The sequence below is a fragment of the Balaenoptera musculus genome, chromosome 16 (genome assembly GCF_009873245.2).
Source record: "Balaenoptera musculus isolate JJ_BM4_2016_0621 chromosome 16, mBalMus1.pri.v3, whole genome shotgun sequence".
NCBI classification, from domain to species: Eukaryota; Metazoa; Chordata; class Mammalia; order Artiodactyla; family Balaenopteridae; genus Balaenoptera; species Balaenoptera musculus.
Genome location: NC_045800.1, coordinates 71,327,669 through 71,351,516, shown reverse-complemented (window position 1 = coordinate 71,351,516; position 23,848 = coordinate 71,327,669). Strand labels below are relative to the sequence as shown.

At 40.9% G+C, this 23,848-nt stretch overlaps 1 protein-coding gene across 3 annotated transcripts in view; it reads left to right on the top strand.

Moving 5' to 3' along the window:
• Positions 1–23,848, top strand: part of ARID5B (AT-rich interaction domain 5B) — a 186,309-nt gene that overhangs the window by 152,546 nt on the left and 9,915 nt on the right. For all 3 annotated transcript variants that reach the window (XM_036827901.1, XM_036827902.1, XM_036827903.1), the window contains one exon: positions 7,392–7,489. In XM_036827901.1, the coding sequence (XP_036683796.1) occupies positions 7,392–7,489 (98 nt within the window). The remainder of the gene's footprint in view (positions 1–7,391; positions 7,490–23,848) is intronic.

The following is a 23,848-nucleotide window of genomic DNA, read 5'->3' as shown; positions in this document are numbered from 1 at the left end:
GCCCTTGGATGCTAGGCAGTGAGGGATGGGGCTGGGGCCTATGAAGATTGATAACAAGTTAAGTGTTACGTTTTGCCACGTACTCTTCCTGCACTGTGTCGCGCTGGATGGAGTGGAGGAGAGAGTGAGTGGGATGCGTGAACATGGCAAGACCAGACTGGCATCCGCTTTCCATCTGGTTATGTGCTTCACGTCTCTGCAGCCAAGCCACAAAGAGGACTGGTGACCTGTGGGGTGGCCCTTTTCCTCCTTCCCTCTCCACTCACCCTTCAACTCCTTCATCCTTTGGTGGGTCCCTGCCACTCTTCACAATACGCCATATTTTTTCATCTCATCTCAAGCAGTGAATCTACGTGGCTATCTCATTATAAAATCTATTTGGGGCCATAAACTGAATGAAGCCAACTGGTGGGATTTTTCCTGCCTTCTTTCTTTCCTTCTTTCCCTCCTTCCTTCCTTCCTTTTTAAAAAACGCCTCATACTACCTGTTGGCCCTGCAGGCACTTAAGTTTGCCACTCCCATTCTACCTTTAAGCTTTTGAACCTGTGAAGTACAGAAAACATTTTTCTCTAGTATATTTTGACTAATAAAACCATGAGATGCTCAATGAGGATTCAGTTTTGAAGTCAGTGCAGGAGATGTATGAACAATGTCCAGAGTCTGAGGACCTATCCTTGTCATCACAGCCTTACTAGGGGATACTTATCTGTGAGATTATCTGATATCGGAAGCAAGTGTAGACTTGTCATTTAGAGCTCAAAAGAGATCTTAGAATCTTCGAAATCAGTGAAGAAGATTCTAAAGGCTTCCCAGAGGCTACTCAAGAACTGGGGCTCAAATTTTCAATGGGGAACTTTAAAGTGTAAGTAGTTTTCTAGGTCTCTGAGATATTAACTCTGGGGTGGGGCCTGGCCTGAGAATTTGAGAATCCTTTTTTTTTTTTTAAACTGCCCAGATTATGTTAATTCAAAGCTAATGGTAACAATGATTACTACACCTCACGACTCCTAGCTTCAGAAGCCCCCATCTAAGTCAAGTATCAAAGATTAGAATGTTGTCTTCATGCTAGTACTAAATAAACATGATAAACATGCCAGAATATTAACATTCCTTGGCTCAGAAGTAGCACAAAGTTTCCAACGAATATTTTTCCATTTGGTAAAGTGGCAATCTAAATTGGGACTCAATAAGCCATTTTCATTTTGAATAAGGAAAAGTGTAGCCCCCCAACTTTTTTATTTTTCACAAATTGGCCTTTGTGCAGAAAAAGATCCTTGCCCTGCTCCACATGAAACTGAGGCACAGGGAGATGAAATGAGTTGAATGGGGTCATCATGGCGTTCTTCACATTCTGAATTGCTGAGAATTTTGTGCGTAATTACTTCAACCTCCATAGTATCACTGGGAAGAAAGAGATTTATAAATTCTTTGTGCCTTCCGTTCCCAGCAGTCTCTTATGTATCTTTTTATGTATTTGGGGTGATGTTTTGGGAAAAAAAAAAAAGATCTAATAACCTACCTTCATTGGTAGCATCTTTCAGTCATTTCTTTGTATTTAACACGAACCTTACCAGATAGACTATTAGCTGAGATTTTCTGATTCTTGAGAAAAATGTGTGACCTTAGAAGATGGGTCAAGAAGTCTGGAAGATGTAAATACTCAGTAATAGTAAAAAATTGCAAGTTTAAAATGTGTAGATATATTTCTTCTGCTGTTAACTTGTGATTGGATAAAGACATCTCTCTGGAATTCCTTCTGGTTATAAAAAGAGGCCATCTTAATTGGCTTGTTTTTGTTTGTGGTTATAAACTATTCCAAACCTTCTGGTTCGAATTGAGGATTACGGATTATTTCATTTTAGTCCTTCACAACCCTCAAATTGAATAAAAAAAAAAAAAAAAAAGGAGCAGAAGTTCTATTTTAAGCCTTTACAGCGTTCAACTAATGGCTATATTCTGTTCTCTTGGCCTCTTCTGCCTCTGCTAGAAATGTATATTGTGTCTCTGCACCCCTAGGTTTAGAGATCATAAATGTATTGAATGGATTTGATTTCCTCAAAAACAGTATACTGGCTTTTTGATTGGTTGGCAATGAGGACCCTTCTTTAACAGTCATATATCCAATTTCTCCTTCCAAACATTTAAGAGTCTGGGTCACCTACCGTGGAAGAGGCAGAACTGAATCAAGTTTTGCTGATGACCTAAGGAGGTCTTCACTTCAGTGTCTGGTGAAGCAATTAAAGCTTGCAGAGTAGCTTGGGGTATTACCAGGATGCAGCGTGTTGATGATGGTTTGCTAAAGTGATTTCCATTTGGCTAAACATTTGATGGCGAGCCAGAGGCAATATTTGGAGAGAGGTTGAGTTGGGAAACGGGTCTTGAGTAAATCTTATCCTAGAGGCGGAGGACCATGCAAGTGCTGCCTTCTAAGAATGTCAGCTCACAGCCCCGCCTCGCCCCATGGGTGAGACCGGACCATTATTTCCCAACTGGAAGAAGTCACTTGTCTTCTTGCTGGAAGGATTAGGCTTTGACATCAGATGCTGGCTTTGACATCATTTCAAGACATCCTCTGAATCTAACCCTAGTTCTCTGGACAGACAAAGCCTCTTGCTTAATTCAAAATTCTCGAGGCCAAAGATGATGTCATATCGCTTTGAAAGGCTCCAGTTCCTGGAGTACTACCAGGAAAAAAAAGTCATCTTCCTTGAATGCAGTCCACCCTCAAGGTGTCCTGAGGAAAAAGGCTTTCTGACAGCAGCCTGGGCAACACTGCTCGCAGGCAAACTCTCCTTCTGACTTCGTAACGTCCTACACATTCTTACAATTAATATAATAGTGGAAGCACTGTTGTCCTAAAAGATTTCTGATGACTGTTTCCTCACCAGGCCACAGAAATACCAAAATTATTTCATCCTAGAGACCTCAAAGGTAGGAAATATAAAGCCTCCAAGACTGTGTCTTGGGTTAAATAGTTTTCCAATTTTTTTTTTAAGTGACAGACTATTTTCATCAAATAAAATTATGGGAGGGACAGATTCCTTTCCCACTCACTGGGCCCATTTTCTTGGCAGGGATTAGCATTGTTGAGAGTTAGTTTCACGCCACCTTTTAAAACACCACCTGAATTCTAAAAAGCAGTTTGAAAACCACTGTACAGTCTGCCCTCTGTATCTGCGCCTCTCTATCTGTGGGTTCCACATCCGAAAATTCAACCAGTCTTGTATCGGAAAAAAAATTTTTTTTAATTCCAGAAAGTTCAGAAAAGCAAAACTTGAATTTGCCAAGTACCGGCAACTATTTACATAGCATTTACATTGTATTCAGTAGTATAACCAATCTGGAGATGATTTAAAGTATACAGAAGGACGTGCATAGGTTATATGCAAATTTTATATGGGACTTAGGCGTCCGCAGATTTTGGTATCTGCAGGGGTCTGTGGATGCAGAGGGGCGACTGTATTCCTAAGCAGTGAAAACTTCATGAACATGATAGGTGTAGAGTGCTTTTCACAGAGTTCCTTGGGTCTTATCCACACTAGGGAAAGAAGTAACTATCAAGTATCTTCAGAGTGAGATTAAGTTTCATATGCACCTAGATTGGTTTACTTTACCTGGGTGTGGTCCGCTCAGTTTTCCGTCTTGCTTTATGGTTAATTGTATGGCGTTATGAATCCTGCTAGATTGTGAACCCTTAAAAGCGGTGACGTCTCTTTCTTTTCATGCTATCACCCCACCCTCAACCCTCCACCCTCCCTTCCGCCTCCGAGCCTCTGTACCTGGTAGCGCCCTAGAATGGTAAGCAGCAGCGGATGGGTTGATGTCAGGAATCCAAGAGAAGTAACTGCTTGGATGAATTTTCTTTAGGAAACAGACAGCCAGAGTTCTTTGTATCCTTAAAAACCTAAAATAATAGAAGGTCAGGTTGAAACATGAACATGTCCAGGAAGCCTGAGGCTTTATGAGAGAGTTGATTAAGCTAACCCCATGGCTAGATCAAACTTTCCAGCTGAATGGGGCTGGGGGCCAGATACCAGGAGGCAGACATTGCTTCTGCCTGAGACTGGGTTTAAAGCTTACACACATCCAGAGAGGACAACAGAATAAAAACCCAAAGCCAATGCGTACCTAGGCATGACGAAAGCCTATCAGTACAGAAGGCAGAGGTACACAGGTGGGGGCATGACGCCCAGGAGCTGTCCCAGCTCTGTCCTCCTCTCTCTCCTCATAGGGCTCTGGGACCCCCTGTAGGTTTGGACAAGGCGAGGATTTAGACGTTTCTTGCTGTAGAGCCTATGGTCAGCGTTTGAATTGAAAGCGCATCTGGGCACAAAAAATAAGAGATGTATACCCAGGAGAACTGTGTACTTAAAAGCATTTAGCAGTTGGAAAGAGCACATTTTATGACTTTCCTGTGGAAAGAAAATATCTCAAAATGGCCTGATTCATCCAGGATGGCCAGTGGAAGCTCAGTAAACAGTTGAGAACCCACTTCCTTGAAGGCCCAGCCCTTGTCTTTTCTCCACTGGTAAAAACTGTATTGAAACACCAGAACCTGCTAGCGGGGGGCTAACACAGACCCCTAGCCAGCTGCATATGGTTTATTAATGCCAAGTGGTAACTGATGCTGGCTTCCCGCTGCCACAGTTTCAATCCTAGTGTGGAAGATTTTTTGTTTTTCCTTTTGATAATTCATTATTTATTCTCAAAGAAGTTTTGTCATTTCTGTCATAGGCATGTGTTTAACAGGGCATCCCCTAGTCTGGATGATGGGTTGTGGGTAGGGAACACGGCCAGTTTCCACACATATCCCTGTCAGCAGTGGCCTCTTGTTCATTATATTTTTCACAGTCAGTAGTACTTTGTTTATATATTTGGTCATTTGTTTATTTTTGGGTATCTGCCACTAGGATGCAGTCATCTTGGGTGTTGGGTTTTTACTGTTGCCACCCAGCTGCTAGCACAGTACCCAACAAATGGGAGATATTCAATAAATGTTTGGTGAGTGAATGGATGAGTGAATGGATGGATTCTGGTATAATTGGGACTTATCCGTGACTTAATGGTGAACCTATGTTCTAACTAGAGACACAAGTGGGCAGGGTGGCAGGAACCACAGTTTTAATGGTTTTACTTTAAGAGAGTAAAATCTCAGAGCACTGGTAACCCAACCCACCCCCTTATATTCTTGCTGACCTCGTAGCGATGCTATTTTCCCACTAGTGAGAATTTGAGAAATTGTAGCAGAAGCCATGGGTCCCACAGTTATCTCCTTCCTTCGAAGCAAAGGGCCCCTGGAGTTCTATATTGTCACCCTGCTACACTGTTCATCAGGTCATTCTGATCTGGAGGCTGCTTTGATGTAGTGGAAAAAAGTCTGCTCTTGGGACCATAAGACATCGGTATGAGTCCTGGCATTCCCACTCTGCTGCTGTGTGTCCTTAGGGAAGTCGTGCAACCTCTCTGAGACTTGTTTCCTTTGTCTGTGAATGAGATTCCTATCATCTGCCTCACAGGCTGATAGGAGGACTAAATGATATCATGGATATGAAAACTCTTTACAAAATATAAAATATAGTGTACACAAGAGCTACAAGAATGACAAGAGTGATGGTTTCTTTCTGAAGTGATTGCAGGAACACACATAGGCTATTTTCCAGGGCCCACACCTCACCTTAGGGAAGGGAATATGGAGATTTGTTTCAAGGGACTCAGTATTCTAAGGGCTTTGAGGAATAAGGTAGATACTTGGAAGAAGGGGAACCTGTTTATTCTTCTGTGATACACAGGTCTAGAATGGATCAGCCTGAAACTGTAATATTTAAAAGGTTGGAGGGAGATTGTAACTAAATATAAAATAATTACCAAAATATGTATTTTGAGTATTTTTAAAGGGGCTTGAAAAAACATTTATTATTATAATCTAAACCAAGCTACAGATACAGGAGGATTTTTAGTTATACCTGCTAGTAGATCTAAGAGGTGGCTCAGGCTAACAAGAACTATTGAAACAAATTGGTTCGAGAATGCTTCATGGGAAATTGAACAGTGCAAAACTCACATTGTCTCGAGGTCCTACTTGTGTCTGTTAAGAAGGGTTTATGGAAATGAAGGGGTTCTTTTTATTTGAAATGGAAAGGGTACCATTTACCCTATGATATTTAACCACCCTTCTCCTCCTGAGATCACAATCACAGAGCCCCTGGATGCACGCTGAGATTTTTTTTTCACGCATTGCTGCCTCTAGCCCCTAAGTGAACTCCGCTGGCAGCTCTGTGGGTGTTTTTCAAAAGAAGCCTCCTGTTCTGATTGTTTAAATGCCACTGGCACCTCTGCCACGCCCTGCCCCCTGCACATTCCACTAACAGAGTTTTCCTGGAGCCCTGTTTAGAAACGTTCACAAGGATCTCAGAACTTGCTCGGTCTTCCCAGTTTCAAGGAAACACTAGATTGCTCAGATGTAGTAAATGACGTGGTTTCCCCAGATTAATCATTTGCTAGATCATGCATCTGTTATTTTGTAAAATCTTAATTTATATATAAAAATAAAATTAAAGAAAAAAAACAAGACCATAGTATGCCTTTCGGTATGTTGCAAGCTGTTTGTTTTTATTCACCCAACTCAGTAAAATACAGAGCTTACATTTTAACTTTGGAATATGTTAATTTTCATAGGATTTGATGGATATCCCATTTTCCTGACCTAAGTGAAGAAAAATAAACAGCTTGCGACATAGACAGTTTCAGATTTTGGTTTTGTTCTGATGGTTAGAGGAGCTGGCATAAAAATACAGCCTGAGATGACTATAAATTTCATAACCAACTTGATCATTTTAATTAATTTGTGTAGTAATTTTTTTTTTTAGTTTTTAAAGTAGGCAACACATCACAATAGTTGAAAAACCGGAAGATACAAAAGCATGTTTTATGAAAACTCTGTCTTTACCTGTGTGCTCAGACACCCATTACCATCTCCCTTAAGCAAGTAATGTTAATTCTGATTCACTTAGACTGCTACACTAAGATATATTTTAGCTGAAATCTTATTTTATTTTGATGCTTTATCACATGACATAAAGGAACAGAGTATAAGTTTGGGACCTTGGGGGCAAATAACTACGTGAATATCCAGGGAGATGCCTCAGATAAAAATGCGCTAAGGGTGACAAAATATAGAGCCCAAAGCAGAATTCCATTTTTACTGTAAAGAAAAATGCTAAAAGTGAGATCTTACTATAAGCCCGTTAAGTCTCCCATATATTCATTTGGACTTCTCTGTTTCTGGGTTTCCAGAATAGACCGTTCTCTTCTGACTTGCATATGTATTGAATCCTGGCACTGTGAATCTCTTATGATGCAAGATTAAATTTCTCATCGCCACTTTTTTCAGATAACAGCCCGCCGTCAATGGAAACATATTTATGATGAATTAGGCGGTAATCCTGGGAGCACCAGTGCCGCCACTTGTACCCGCAGACATTATGAAAGGTAAGGCACCCTTTCTTGGAAAGTCACTGATTAATTAAAAGTGTGTTACTTGGAAGTTAATTGGTCGAACGTAAGACCTTTTAGGAAACAGAAAATATCCCTCTGGCATTTTACTTTGCATACTGCCTTGTGATTTTCAGGGAACGTGGCTTTCTCTGGTTATAAGGGATGAAATTAGCTTAAGTTCCTTTAGTTTGGTTTTATCCTGTGACCACCTGCCTGATAATACTTACCCTTCCCCCCCACCCCCCACAAGCATAGATTATTCAATATGTTCTCTGTACTCTGTAGGTTTATTTGCTATGAGAACTTTCAGCTTCTGGAAAACTTTGAGCTTCTGGGGTCTGTGGTGTTACTATGAGGTTGCCATGTAACTGCATTAATATTGAAAAGTATTAATGTTGACTGCATTAATATTGAAAAGTAAGCATTTCTTTAATAAGAAAATTGGTCCCAGATAAGATCCATTGTTTTTTCCCATCTTGGTGTTTTTCTTCTAATGCTTTTGACCCAGGAAATCCTTTCTTGCCAAGCTCTGTGTGGTTTGGTTTTCTAATAATTTCAGCTTCTCTCAGAAAGGTGTTGATGATGCAAACAAGAAATAATGCCAAATTGGCCTCCTCTGAGGGTTGCATCCTCAGGAATTTTTCCCCTTTGCATGAGGACTGCGTTACCCACAATGCTGAAGACCAGTTAGCACAAATCACGCGTTATCCTTGCTCTGTACTTCCAGCCCCGACTTAATTTTTTTAGGTCCTAACAACTTCCTTATCACTGGCATTTCCCTGCAGTAGTGTTGACCGACTTGGCTTCATGGTTTCAAATTCAGAGCTTGTGAGATCCAAGTAGAGGTGTCTGTGTGTGTTTTAATGATGGCCGTGGATGGAATGAAGTCAAGACACGGTCAGCTGAGCAAACGGGCCAGTTAGGTTGCTCCTTTGAAAAATAAAACACAAGTGCTAAATTTGATGGTCGCTCTTCACATAGTCAGCTACCGTTCCAACTTCAACCCACACGCTTAACACCCGTCTTTGGATCATACAAATGCATCTTCAGATAATGTCACCGCACACATCAACTCTTAGTCATATTTCTTTTGAGTCCAATTATATTTTTATCTGCATTGCACTTAACACAGAGCCTCTTTTAGTATGGCCATTCAGTGAAACTTGGAATGTTTTTATAGGTATCATCATAGAAAATTGAGTTGGGTTTAGTACCCTATGAAAAATTCTCACAAAGTATTCCCAAGAGATTGCCTTACTTGACAGTGTTATAATCCAGAAAAGGATTTTTAAAAAATTGATAAGAGGAATTCAAATTATTACTTTTCATAGCATTGTTTGCAATATACTGCACGAATTTTTTAAATGTGAGTGTTATGTCTCGCAGTATTTAATACAAAAGCCCGCACCCTCACTGTACATAACACTTACAGCACTGAAGTTCTAGTACGAAAAGGCACTGGTACCTGGGGTGAGTGTTCGGTAGTGTCTGAGGTACCACAGTCATCTTGTTTTGATTATGAGTCAAGGCTTTAATCAAAACATTTTCATTAGCAACACTGTCTCTACTTGCAAAGTTTTTCTTAATGATAGTGAACCTCCCTTAGCTCCATGTGCAAACGTCCCCAACATGTGAACCGTCACACTTAAAGGACCAGATAGCAATTAAAATTTGAAAAAGGAGTGTTATCTCAGCTGTGAGCTGGCTCACCTAGTTAGAGTGAAAAATTAATCAAATGTATTACAAAGCATCACATGGTCAAAAAACAGATAAGATTTGGAATAGAAAAAGGATTGGATTTCATAGTACTAGGTACGTGTGTGTGTGTGTGTATGTGTGTGTGGCTGTGTGTTTAATTTACTCAAGCAGTTGTGTGGATAAAAATAGCTTCAATCTTAAATGAAATGCCAAGATATGTTCTTTTGAAGGTTGTGTACTTTTGTTTTATGATTTACCTCTTCCTGGAGTAGCAGAATCCCACATGCCTTCAGTCAGTCAAAATGGAAAATTCTAATAGAGATAGCTCCAACTTTAGCAACTAAAAACATTATTAAAGATTTTTAGAGATTTTTCTTCTCTCATTCTTGGGAGCAGACTTCATAAAGGTTTGGTCTCCCACTGGAATACATTTTTTGAAAAGCTATGTCGGTTACTGCTCCAAATCTAGAATTTGTTTGGTCAGTGTATCAGTCAGGATCCAGGAAGGAAAATAAAAATCCACACTAAGTATTCATCAAAGAGAATTTACTGTAGGGAACTGCTTAACAAGTGTTGGTGTGAAGCAGTCCACTAATATGGAGGCAGTAACCATAGGTTTCCTAGGGTTGAAGGAATAGAGAAAAGAAGGTAGGTTATCACCACCCAGAAGTTTGGAGAGTGGACCTCACCAAACTGGGGTTCAGATCCCTCATAGGTAGAGGCGCCCAGCCAGTACTGGTCCTTCAGGGGCTCAGAGGAGAGGCACCGTGCTACGTTATTGTTGGGTTGGCAATGAAATGAACAGCAAGCAAAAGGGAAGGTGGTCCCTTCTCCCTTCCCCTGGCCTGCTAGGGCCCCATTTGCAGAACCCCAATAGGAAGACAGCTGACAAGAGAGACATGTAATTTATGTTGTCCCAGTCCCAGCATCACCAAGCGGAGCACAGAAGAGTGGATTCAGAGTTGAGAGACAGTAGTCAGCTGTGGGCGCCCCATGGGGCCCCCAACATAGAAATCCCTGCACAGAACCTGAAACCCAGGTTGGAGCACAGCTGTTCCAGGGTGATTAGCACGGTCCTTAACCCGTTCTTGGCATTTGCATTTCCTTTCTTTTTTTTAATTTAATTTTTATTTTACAGTGGAGTATAGTGGATTTACAATCTTGTTTGTTTCAGGTGTACAACTAAGTGATTCAGTTATAGATATACATGTATCCATTCTTTTTCAGATTCTTTTCCCATATAGGCCATTGTGTAGAGTATTGAGTAGAGTTCCCTGTGCTATACAGCGGGTCCTTGTTGGTTATCTATCTTATGTATAGTAGTGTGTGTACGTTAATCCCAAGCTCCTGATTTATCCCTCCCCGCCATATTTCCCCTTTGGTAACCATAAATTGTTTTTGATATCTGTAAGTCTGTTTCTGTATGGTAAAATAAGTGCATTTTTATAATTTTTTTAAAACTAGATTCCACATATGGGTGATATCATATAATATTTGTCTTTCTCTCTCTGACTTACTTCACTTAGTATGATAATCTCCAGGTCCATCCATGTTGCTGCAAATGGTATTATTTTGTCCTTTTTTTATGGCTGAGTAATATTCCATTATACATATGTACCACATTTTCTTTCTCCATTCCTCTGTCAATGGAAATTTAGGTTGCTTCCATGTCTTGGCTATTGTAAATAGTGCTGCAGTGAATATTGGGGTGCATGTATCTTTTTTTTTTTAAAGAGTCTGTGTTTTTTAAATTAATTAATTAATAAGTTATTTATTTTTTTTGGCTGCTTTGGGTCTTCGTTGCTGCACGCAGGCTTCCTCTAGTTGCAGTAAGCGGGGGCTACTCTTTGTTGAGGGGCTCAGGCTTCTCTTTGCGGTGGCTTCTCGTTGCAGAGCACAGGCTCTAGGCGCGTGGGCTTCATTAGTTGTGGCACGCGGGCTCAGTAGTTGTGGCTCGCGGGCTCTAGAGCGCAGACTCAGTAGTTGTGGCTCATGGGCTTAGTTGCTCCGCGGCATGTGGGATCTTCCTGGACCAGGGCTTGGACCCGTGTCCCCTGCATTGGCAAGCGGATTCTTAACCACTGCGCCACCAGGGAAGCCCCTGTATCTTTTCGAATTATGGTTTTCTCCAGATATATGCCAGGAGTGGGATTGCTGGATCATATGGTAGTTCTGTTGTAGTTTTTTTAAGGAACCTCCATACTGTTCTCCATAGTGGTTGCACCAATTTACATTCCTACCAACAGTGCAAGAGGGTTCCCTTTACTTCACACCCTCTCCAGCATTTACTGATTGTAGATTTTTTGATGATGGCCATTCTGACTGGTATGAGGTGATACCTCGTAGTGTTGATTTGCATTTCTCTAATGATTAGCGATGTTGAGCATCTTGTCATGTGCTTTTTGGCCACCTGTATGTCTTCTTTGGAGAAATGTCTATTTAGGTCTTTTGCCTGTTTTTTGATTGGGTTGGTTTTTGTTTTTGTTTTGATACAGAGCTGCATGAGCTGTTTGTGTATTTTGGAGATTAATCCCTTGTCGGTCACATCATTTGCAAATATTTTCTCCCATTCTGAGGGTTGTCTTTTCATTTTGCTTATGGTTTCCTTTGCTGTGCAAAAGCTTTTAAGTTTAATCAGGTCCCATTTGTTTATTTTTGTTTTTATTTTCATTACTCTAGGAGGTGGATCAAAAAAGATCTTGCTGCGATTTATGTCAAAGAGTGTTCTGCCTGTGTTTTCCTCTAAGAGTTTTATAGTAGGCACTTCCTTTTGCCATCTTAGTCCCTCTTGCGTTGTTGTGGTCAGATACAAGGGCTGTCATGAATAATTAGTAATCTATAATAGTTAAATCAATCATCTGCAAATATTGGTATTTTTTTTAAAAAATCAGACTCTACTTACCATAATGCCACCCTCCCTCATTTGAATGATGCTCTAAAGGAATCACCCGTACTCCTGTGTGCTGTGGTGGGGAGAAATGTCTGCGAATCACTGCGCTAGATGTCTTACTTCTCTTTGATGGTTCTACCAAAGAAGGGAAGAGTATACACTCAGATCTGTCCAGGGACTTGAACCAGTTATGCTTTGGTCAAAGAAAAGGCTGAAGCTCTTGACTACAACTGTGTTGAGTGATTTTGGCAGATTTCATTCATTCCTGCTAGTTATAGGCTGTGCTAACACAATTAAAACAGAGATGACTAGACTGGTGAAGGGCCATTGTCTTCCAGAAGGTTCAGGGAGTTTTAAAGGGTCAGGGTTTTGTGAGCACACATCTAGTCTGGAGATGCCCTTGGAAATGTTTAAAGCCTTCCAAACCAGATCGGAATGATTGGCGCGCCCCCTCTGCTGCCGGTTCACCTGGGCTCTTGTTTTCACTCTAATACAGAGACTGGCTCCTTTTCCTAGTTCCCTGCCACCAGCTTTGCTTTCCTAGAAGATGAAGAAGCAGTGAGTGATCTACTATGCATTATCCACTGATGTATTTTTCATGCAGTGTGGTTCATGCTTCCAGTAAATGTTTTCATTTTCCAACAAGAAAAAAGTAGCTGGTTCCCTCAGTAAATGTTACTTGTATATTAGTTGGGCACTTTTGGTTTATTAATGAGTGTAATAATGAAAGTGCAGGTTGTTGAAAAGAATCAATGTTGTTTTTATTTAAGGCATAGCAGGAATGGTACAATGCCTGTGAATGCATCATTGTCGCTGAAGGCCTGACTGGTCCAAACTTGCCTCTGATTGGTTTAAATCAAATAGGTCCAAGCACTTCATAAAAATGTCTTTGTCAGCCTGGTTTTGCTTCCAAACCTATTCATCTCTGTCAGTTTTTAATATTAGTACCAGGCTCCTGGCCACAGTCCATTAGTACTGTACTTAATTGCTCATGTTACAGATGATCACCAATGTAAGAAGCATTAATGTTTCCCCATCGAAAGACTGTTGCTATGTAGATGTCTCCAACTCAGCAAAGCTTATGAAGTGTGGTTATTCTGGACATCTCTTGTTCAGGATTTATAGATAAAGTTACTGTAGATTATAATGCAAAGAAAAATGCCCACCTCCTTCTGTGCAGGACACTTCTCAGTGGAACATTTTCTTTCTCGTTCAACTCTTCGTTGAAGATGCCCCGAATAACTTTCTTTTATCAGTAAAGGAACAAAAAGGAAAATGGTTACATTAGTGGAATTCTCTTAGCTTGATTTTCTGGAATAGTAATTCACTTTAAAGACTGTTTTCACATGCAGATTTGTTTTCTTTTTTTTTTTTTTTTTTTTTAATGTTTTTTAAGCACATGCAAGGGGGAAAAAAATCTTTACACAGAATACCAGATTACTGGTTTTAATTTTCCTGAATAAATTACATGGTCTGTGTCTGTGAAGCACATGAAATTGTTACTAGGGATTTTAAAAGGAGCATTAAGGCAAAAGTACTTTATGATGTGCTTTTCTGAGTATTTAGAAAATCATAAACAAATGTATTTGTTTGTGGGGGAAATGAACAATTATGCCTCATCTTCTTCTGTACTTAATGCCCAATTTCAAAGTCTCCCCTCTTGCTTTTCCCACAAGCATTCCTGGGCTGAGACTGTCCTGCCGCCTGGCTGAGGCGGCTTCCTGGGCAGTGACTTGGGGGGAGCTGCACCCAAGCCCCATGCATTTGGGCAGAACCCGAGTGATAGTCAGATGGAGCTTCGGCCTTTTTTTCTCTGCAGGTGGAAGGCAGTGTGTGAGAGGTTCACGTTTTAAATAAGATAAGTATGTGCTTTAAGGTAAATGCCAAACGTACATCAGGTTCTAAGGGACTCAGCCAGTCATACTGGGGGAAGCCAAGGGGAAGTAAGGCGGGCTACAGCTCTGTTCATGTCCAGCTCAAGACTTGGTGCCTTCGTGCTCATTTTGACATCCTTGGAGTTAATCAGTACACAGTTCAGGGGGCCACAGGCAGGATACACAGATTTCAGGGATCCTCTAGCAATCCTCTAGACCAGTGTTACTCAAGTGAGGTTCTTCTGGCCCATCTGTGCTCTGTGAATGGGGCAGCTATGCAGAAGCACTGATACACTTACATGGCAGTTTGCCAGAATAATTTTTTTTAAATGGGAACTTGCATTTTGTATGTCTTTTAAAATTTCTCATTTTCCTGTTAATTCCTTTTTATGGTATTTTACAAAAGTGTCAGTCAGCAACAGACAGGAAATTTAGGAAACTAGTCCCTCTCACCAGGTCACTGGAGAAGCAGCGCTCCACACCAGTGGTCACAAACTCAGATGTTGATGGGGGCAGGTAGCATGGGTGAGCACAGGTGTGGCCAGGCTGGAAAGTGCCAAGCACACAGCCGGGCGAGAGAGAGGCCCAGGGGGATCCGCGACGCTTACTGCCTTAGAAGGATACAGTCTCGGTGCTTCCAGACCTTCCATGTTCTGGAGATAATTTTTATGTGAAATCACCCAACTTACAAATACTGGCTCCAGTATTTCTGAAAATATTTTATGTAAACTAAACTAAACATGCCTGTGGGCTGCTGTGTTCCATGAGGACTGAACTGTCTCTGGCATTGGGCTATAATCCAGTCTCTGCTTAATCGCCCTGCAGTGGGAAGGCAACGAAGAAGCACCACTGTTGAAGGCACTCTTCATCTGTACACTCTTCCCCATACTGAGCAACATACCTGTGGCTTCCCATTGACTCTACCTTGCCTTTTGGGGCTGACTCATTCCACATGCTCTTTTTTTCTCGGTGATGGGCCTCCATACACTTGGCAAAGCTCCTCTCTCACTTCAAGTCTTCCTAATCCATTCATTCAAGCCTCAGAGCACGATATATGGACTTCCACCAGTTTGGCTTGCTCTCATGTAAATGCCTCCCATTTGTGTCACTTAGAAGACCCAAAGCTGTTCCAGATGTGGCATATAGTATTTCTTGGGATGTGGGCAGTGTCAGTCTATCAACAGAGCCTAAGATTACTTTTGAAATTGGTGGCCAGTTTCTTTTTCTTGGGTAGGATAGATTTGCCATTTGATTGACTGCCTTTTTCCTTTGCTGCTGCCCTCAAGAGCCAGTTGGTGTTTTTTGAACATCTACCAAGAATAGGGCTGGCAAAAAATGAGGATGTGCCCATGCTGCCGCATTCATGGCAGAGACTGCTAAGGGAACATGATGCTGCTTCCCGAGAACCCAGGCTCAGCTTCACAATTCTCCTCAATATGGCGCCCGTAGGCACTACTGCCAACTCACTAGAACTGGGAGGTGCTGTGACCCTCTCTTTTTTTTTTTTTTTTTATAAAATTTGCTTTCTTTTTATTTTTTTTTATTTTTTGTTTATTTTTTTGAATTTAATTTTTTTATACAGCAGGTTCTTATTAGTTATCTATTTTATACATATTGGTGTATATATGTCAATCCCAATCTCCCAATTCATCCCACCACCTCCCCCCTCCCCCACCACTTTCCCCCCTTGGTGGCCATACATTTGTTCTCTACCTCTGTGTCTCTATTTCTGCCTTGCAAACCGGTTCATCCGTACCATTTTTCTGGATTCCACATATATGCGTTAATATACGATATTTGTTTTTCTTTTTCTGACTTCATTCTGTATAAGTCTCTAGGTCCATCTGCGTCTCTGAAAATGACCCAATTTCGTTCCTTTTTAAGGCAGAGTAATATTCCATTGTATATATGTACCACGTCTTCTTTATCCATTCGTCTGTCGATGGGCATTTAGGTTGCTTCCATGAGCTGGGTATTGTAAATAGTGCTGCAGTGAACACTGGGGTGCACGTGTCTTTCTGAATTACGGTTTTCTCTGGGTACGCGCCCAGTAGTGGGGTTGCTGGGCGTGACCGTATCTTATGTGACCCGACTCACAGTCCATACATACATGAAACAGAGTTAAATATTTAAGGCTATAAAAACCTTAGGTAAGGAAGTAATAGATACAGATAATAAGTTCAACAGAGATCAAAGAAAGAAGAGAAAATTTCCAAATGGAATAAGCAGAGTCTTCCAGCGTGGGGATCTAGAATTTGAACTGGATTTTTTTTTTATTGGAGTATAGTTGATTTACAATGTTGTGTTAGTTTCAGGTATACAGCAAAGTGATTCATTTATACATATACATATATTCATTTTTTTCTCATATAGATTATCACAGAATATTGAGTAGAGTTCCCTGTGCTATACAGTGGGTCCTCATGGGTCATCTACCTTATATATAGTGGTGTATGTACGTTAATCCCAAGCTCCTGATTTATCCCTCCCCGCCATATTTCCCCTTTGGTAACCATAGTGGTTTTTGATATCTGTAAGTCTGTTTCTGTTTTGTAAGTAAGTCCATTTTTTATCATTTTTTAAAATTAGATTCCACATATGGGTGACGTTCTAGATTTGTCTTTCTCTGACTTACTTCACTCAGTATGACAGTCTCTAGATCTATCCAAGTTGCTGTAAATGGCATTATTTTGTTCTTTTTTATGGCAATATATATACAATATTCCATTGTGTATATGTACCACATCTTCTTTATCCATTCCTCTGTCGATGGGCATTTAGGTTGCTTCCATGTCTTGGCTATTGTAAATAGTGCTGCAGTGAACACTGAGGTACATGTATCATTTTGAATTATGGTTTTCTCTGGATTTATGCCCAGGAGTGGGATTGCTGGATCATATGGTAGTTCTATTTTTAGTTTTTTAAGGAACCTCCGTACTGTTCTCCATAGTGGTTGTACCAATTTATGAACTGGACCTTAAAGAGATTAGGTTAGAACCTAAGATAGATAGATCATCGTACACTGCCTAAAATAATTCAGTTGTAGAACTCAGAAACAGTAAAGAAATTACATTTGAGGGCAAGGACCTTGTGGTATTGCTTTCCTTGAGACTCACCAGTGCACCCAGTACTGAGTCGTGAACATACCAGGGACTCAAGAATTAGGGGTTGAATGAATTAAATTAAATCCAAACAAAAAGGACAGCTTTCTCTAGGAAATGTGTACAAAGAGGTAGGGGATGAGTTGGTAGAAGGGGCAGTCAGGAGAGGTCTAAGGCTGAATTTCCAAATTGGATACACCAAAGGCAGGTATTATAGTTTATCCTCTCAGTGTCTGTTCAGTCTCTTGCCTTGAGGTCCAATGGGTAGACCGTGCCCCATCCTCACCCATGGTGGGGTCGACCAATCTATGGACTTGCATCTCCTTTGTAAACACTGTCTTGGTAACGGGGACTCTGACCAACGGGTACTCTGTTGGTAACGCTTCTGTAATACCGCCACCCAGGCGCTCTCATCTCCCTTTTCCCCACACCCACAGAAGGCCACCTGGCCCTTATCAGCAACCAACAACCCCCAAAATCTAACACAAAGTGTTGAGATTTAGGCAGACTAAATAAGGTATTGCTGCTGCTCTTCCAATGATACCCCATCAGGCTTGTTCTTATAAGGCACCTGAACTGGGTGGATGTAAGCACCCTATGCCCGGAGCAGCTTCTCATCTGTAAAGAATTTCTCCCCAAAGGACAGTCAGGTAATTTCATAAGCAAGAGCCTCCCTCCGTATCACTCAGCATGCCTAAAATGCTCTGATAACTTTCCAATGCCTGGATTTTTCAAGAAACTTTTAAAAAGGAAAACAGAACCCCAGCCAGGCCCTGGAGTAGAAAAACTGGTTTCTGTTTAAAAAAAAATAAACAACAGCCTTTGAAAAATCTCTATTTAAAAATTCTTAAATTTGCCTCTAAATGCAAGTTGTAATTAATAGAAGTTGGAGTTTACACTGTTGAGTGTAAAAACACCCTCAGGCACAAACTAATCAAGTGTGTATGTCATGCTGTAAACTACAGCAAGTTCTTTGTTTGACCCAAAAAAGGCTTGCCAAACAGCAGTTTCTTCTTTGTCCAGCCCCCTTATTGTCTCATTTTTGTTTTCTTCCCACTCCCCGTACCCAACCCCCTTTGAACCTTGCTATAGTATTTAAGAAACTTTGCAGGTTCCATGTTTTATTGATAGTTTTCATCCAGCCTGAATTTAAATTTGAGAATAGATTAGGTGTCTTAGCCCTTTTTCTTTTTGATAAATAACAAGAGGTTTCTACTTATGATTTTCTGTCCTCAGGGCTTTATCATTAAGATTAAATAACTGTATTCTCAAGCATGCCACTGCACAAACATCTTTTCAATTATGTGAGTAACAGATGCCTTCACAAAGGAACTATTGAAAATTCAGAAAGCATGTTTCCAAAAAAGAAAGGAAAAAAAAAGTATCAGATGACAGAAGAATGTAATTGTTTACCATTAAAATATACCCTTAACTCTTCCACTGAAAACCTCTTGGAACATTTTGGTTTTGTGCAAGTTATTACAAAGTTTGATCAAAGTGATACATGTTTGGGGGAATTGTTGAACATTTCAGAAGCTCTGGGATGTGTGGTGTCTCACTTACGTGGGACTTGAATGCGACAGTTGTTTGTGCTTTTACATATGGACCCTTCATGTTGGGGGTGCACATCATGTTGAAAACGCTGTAGTTGTATTTGTCTATTATTCTTGAAATGATGTTCATCTGCCCTTGAAAGAGATTCAGAAGAACACCCAGGAGTTTCTCTCCACCACCCCCCCCCCCCAAGCCTGGCTCCCACAGCCCATGTATTCGGTTCAGGGGCCTGTCATCCTGGAGCTGCGTCTCTCACGCTGACCCTCCTTCATGGGAGTCAAGCCACCATCCATCAAGCCAGGGACCCCAGCACCGTTCTTTCCTCTCTTTGCTTAGTTAGGGTCACGGTTACTCCACGACTATGGGAAGGCATAGAGTCATCAATGGGCCTCAGAAACAACTCTCCCACAACTGGGGCAAATGGAGAAAATTAGTGCCTTCACAAGGTTTTCTTGTTCATCTTCTGCTTGCCCTTGAGTAGGTAATGAAGCCCCTAGTGAGCTGATTATTTTCCCAAGGCAGAGATTTTCTGAAGACGAGAGGCCATTGATAGTGGTCGTTGATAATAATGGGCCAGGTGCCGTTTAGGCATCTTAGAGTGGAATACAAATGATGCTCTTTTTACCTACTTCCTTTTTAAAGAGCTCTGTACAGTTTACCGTTGGTAGCTCATGGGCAAGCTGAGTCTTTCACACAGAACCCATGTTGCATTCTCCCACCGTTTTCTTGGCTCAGGTGGGTCCTGCCGCTGGCTTATTCCCCGTGGCCTGCATGTCAGCGTGGCGCCTCCCTCCATGGTTCGGTGCTCCAAGCTTTGAGTTCACACCTTCGTCTGTCAGAAGCTGACACTGAAGTCCTCTTTCTCCGCTCTCTTTGTGACTGATATTTTGCTCCGCACTCTGCACACCATTTTTTCTGCTCCACTGAAACTGACTTATACCATAAACTGGTGGAGATCTTCATCTGGAGCCCACATTTTTTCTTAGATGGAGCTTGGCTTTTAAAAGAGTAGGAACAAAGCGGCATAATTGCCATTATACTCAACCAGTGTTGTGCCCACTGAGGAAACATTCCCACTGCTCCGCACGTTGACGTAGCAGCACATTTGTGTATTTGGCTTTTGTTTTGGTACTTGCCCGCCCGCCCACCCACCCCCCCCCCCCCGCCGCCGCCAACAAATGCTCTTTAGCCATTTTTATAGTGATGGTCTGGTACCTTGAGCTGGAGGTGAACAGTATGTGAGATTAGAACTTTCCATGTTTCTTGGAACCTTAACAAGTGTGTGTACTTCATCTTCAAAAAAGAAAAACATACCTTCTATTGGCTCCGTATTTGGTGAAAGAGTGCTTCCCACACTTCACAGTGAAGTTATATATTTTCAGTTTCTGGCTGAGAAGGGAAATGTCTGGCCAAACCTTAGAATTTATCGACCCTAGAATCAACTTGGAGGTATAATAACTCCATTTGGGATCAGATCAGGTCTGAAGCCCCAGTGGAACCAATATGTCATTTCTTTTCTAATGCCACGATAAAACCTAATAGTTAAAAGCATAGTAGTAGCATTTTTGCCCTGATATGCACGCCAACTTTATTCCCTCTGCCCCTAAGATATTCTGCTGCAAAGGCACCAGTAGAAATCTGGGCCTCGAATTGTTCACTGGTTTGATAGCATCAAAGTGCCTACGCAGTAACTAGGGTAAGTTTGAGGTTCATATACAACCCTAAAGATTTGCCACTGTGCCGCGGAGCAACTAGGCCCGTGCGCCACAACTGCTGAGCCTGCGCTCTACAGCCTGCACGCCACAACTACTGAGCCCACATGCCACAACTAATGAAGCCCGCCCGCCTAGGGCCAGTGCTCTGCAACAAGAGAAGCCACCACAATGAGAAGCCCACGCACCGCAATGAATAGTAGTAGCCCCTGCTCGCTGCAACTAGAGAAAGCCCTCGCGCAGCAACTAAGACCCAACACAGCCAAAAATAAATAAATTAAAAAAAAAAAAAAAAAAGATTTGCCACTTCTTCTAACTCTTCAGACTGAATCAGTCCTAGACATTCTTATAATATCATTTTTCAGAGCTCTATAAATACATGGATTCTCATTTCTCCTCTTAAGCACTGTTTGCTAAATGTTTTGGCCCCAAAATTCAGTCAGTCATTCCATGCAAGCATTAGTCAATACAGGAGACATTAGTGGTTACTCGTTCTGATGAGATTTGACATTATTTTTCCTCTGTCTACGCGGAGGGGAGGGGAATGTTGCCTAATAAAGATGAAGGGTCTTTTCTTCTTTTGTATGAAATGCAAATGATGAGGACATGTGCAATATTCATTTCTTGAACATGAAGCTGCTGCTTTTTGTTGAGAAAGAGAGGCAAGGCCCTGGAGGATTTCAGAATTTGTAAATATAAAATTATCTGCCTTCGTGTTTAAAAAAATAATAAAAGGGAGAAAGAGTTGGCAGGTTGCCAGATTACTTACATTACAGTAATAGATTTGCTGACCCTTGACTTCTGCTGAAGAGAAATGTATTGAATTTTTCATAATATCAGATGAGGCAGATCTAAAAACCTAGTATACTGAGCACCATTATTTAAGTTGAGATTTAACAAAGCAGAAATCTTTTCAAACCAGCAGTTTCTTGTATGATGATAATTTAGTGGCTCAGACGCTAATAAATCAAGGTTATAATGCCACTGATTTGTTAATTTTAACTTGGGTTGATTTTAAGTTGTCTTTATTTAAGAAAAAAAAAAAAAAAAAGGAGAAGGAGAAAAAAATCTTGCTTTTCACAGTGACTGAATTTAGTAAGAATCTCCGTGATAGAAAAAGGCTCCCCTACTGTTTCTGCTTTGGGGTGGAAAATGTTATTCTTGTATTATTCCTAGGGAAAAATAAAATCTCATGCTGCTACAATTCTTATGTCTATGGAAAGATGTTATTTTTTGATACATGATGGCTTACCTATTTCAGATCCATTAATGGCATCGTAAATAAGCATTTTGCTAATCTGAAATGTGAAATCTGGATAATAGTAAAGGCCCATTTATCTGCTTAGCTCTCAGTCCTCAGACTACATTAGATTGGGGGGGGGGTGGGAGGGGGAATTTCTCTGGATTTTCTAATGAATATATTGCTTCTCTTCCCTATTACTTCCATCCACCAGAAACCCAAACCACATTCTTAGAGTTGCAATCCATTGAAAATATTTCTCCTGTGTAATGAGTTCTTAGGGGCTGGGGTGCATTTTTGCTTTTATCTGTACAGTTTAGAGGCTGATTAAATCTTTGTTGTAAGGTGCAGTCATGTTGCTTTATACTAAATTCTTTATACAACGCTTGCTGCATTGGGCAATGTTGACCTTATGTTGGCTAACCTGTTTTCACTGGTATCGCATGTACGTTAAATGTTTAAATGTTCAGAAACCTATAATAGCTTTCGTCCTCTGTACTGTGTAAAAACTTCTAATAATCAGATGATAAGATCATATCCTGTGGGGTAATTGTGTTGTACCATGACAGGATAACTGAAAAAACATTCAGTGAAAATCGTACCAAACGGAAATCACTATATGAACAGCGATTGTTTGTGTGCTGGGTGAGGGGAGCTCTGCTCTTCAGGGCTTAGCTGGTCATATTTCTACTTGTTTCCTTTTAGCTGCTGCCTTTCTTGTTTTATTTCGGGAGCCTTTATTCCCTGAGCCACTATAATTATCTTTCAGTGATTTAGAAGGGAAAAAAAACACTCAATTGACCTTTACACACACACACACACTCACACACACTCTCCCTCTGGAAGCCTTGAACAAGCAGGGTTTGTGTTTGGATTCAGTTTTACCTTAGTCATGCCTCTTTCCAGATACAAGAAACATTTAATTCCAGATTTCCTGCTTCTGGCTTTAGGCCTTTGACCAGCAAAGTGAAATGTATTTTTTACTGCTGTCAGCCAGCCAGCTGCTGAGCTGAGTGAAGGGAAGAAAAAAAAAAAAAAAAAAAAAAATGAAGGAAAGGGAAAAAAAAAAGAAAGAAGTGAAATAGAAGTGTTGCCCTGCTTCTTGAACTTGCAAAATTGTGCGAGGAAATTAAAGTCTCCTTAGCACCCATCTAGAAAGCTGGGTTGGCCCAGGACTATCAGGACCTGAGGTGAGGGGTCCTCACCTTGGGTGTCTCTCCCACCCAGTTCTCTGCTTCCTCTCACCCCCTTCCCCACACTCACTCAGAGGTAATGCTGTCAGTCATCCTTAGTGAAGGGAGTCCCTCACGGTGCCACCATCTCAATTAGAGAGTGGAGTTTGGGGGGAGGGTGGTACCAACAAACAATAACCATTGGAATACCCAGACTTCAATGCTCCTTGGGTTCCCATGGCAACCAAACAAAAGTAAAACAAACCTATCTGTCCTAACAATAAAAATATGTTTTCATTAAAGTCAATTTAACATATTTTTCCTAATTTAAAATATTCAATGCATTTTGCTCCCGGACAAAAATCCCCAACCTGCCACTGCTGAAGGGGATAAAGTCCCTGGCAGAGCCATGCAGATAAAAGCAACTGGGGGGAATGTTGGGGACTTTACAGATGAGACGGAATACATTCAAGTATGAACAAGATTGCTTTTTTCTCTCTTCTGCTTAGTTATGCTTTTTATTATATAAACATTAACTGTAATATTACAGTGGGAAGCAGGTATTTGGCAGCCATATATTATTTTAGTAAGTCTACATAGAGAGAACAGTTTCCAGTTTTAGCAGCTGTAACATGTTTAAACTCAGTTTGTAATGGGATCTGAAGATAACTATTCCCCATGGGCTGTGTTGATATTCATGGCTGGCCCACTGCCAGACGCAGGGCTCGAAACTATTATTCACGCCTTCTTGCACATACCTTGCCTGAGCATGCTCAGTAATGACTTTTGTTTCTAATTGCTATAAATTGAGATTTGATTTTCCCATAATTTACTTGGTATTTTATTAAAGAGTGAAATATCATGATCACAAATGTCCCCACGTCTGTACTCACAAACCCAAACAGTTGTGTACGTTTAAGTAGTTGAGATCCAAATTGCATAGTTAGAAACCAGTTTTAGGATAGCTAACAAATATCCAAGCCAAAGAAAGAAGTTTTTGCCTGGGAGTCTTAGTTTAAAAATAATTACGGTTCCCAATATTTGAACAGATTTATGTTGTTTATAAGCCAAGTACATTTTCTTCATTGAGTCAACTTGTCTTATTTAAAACA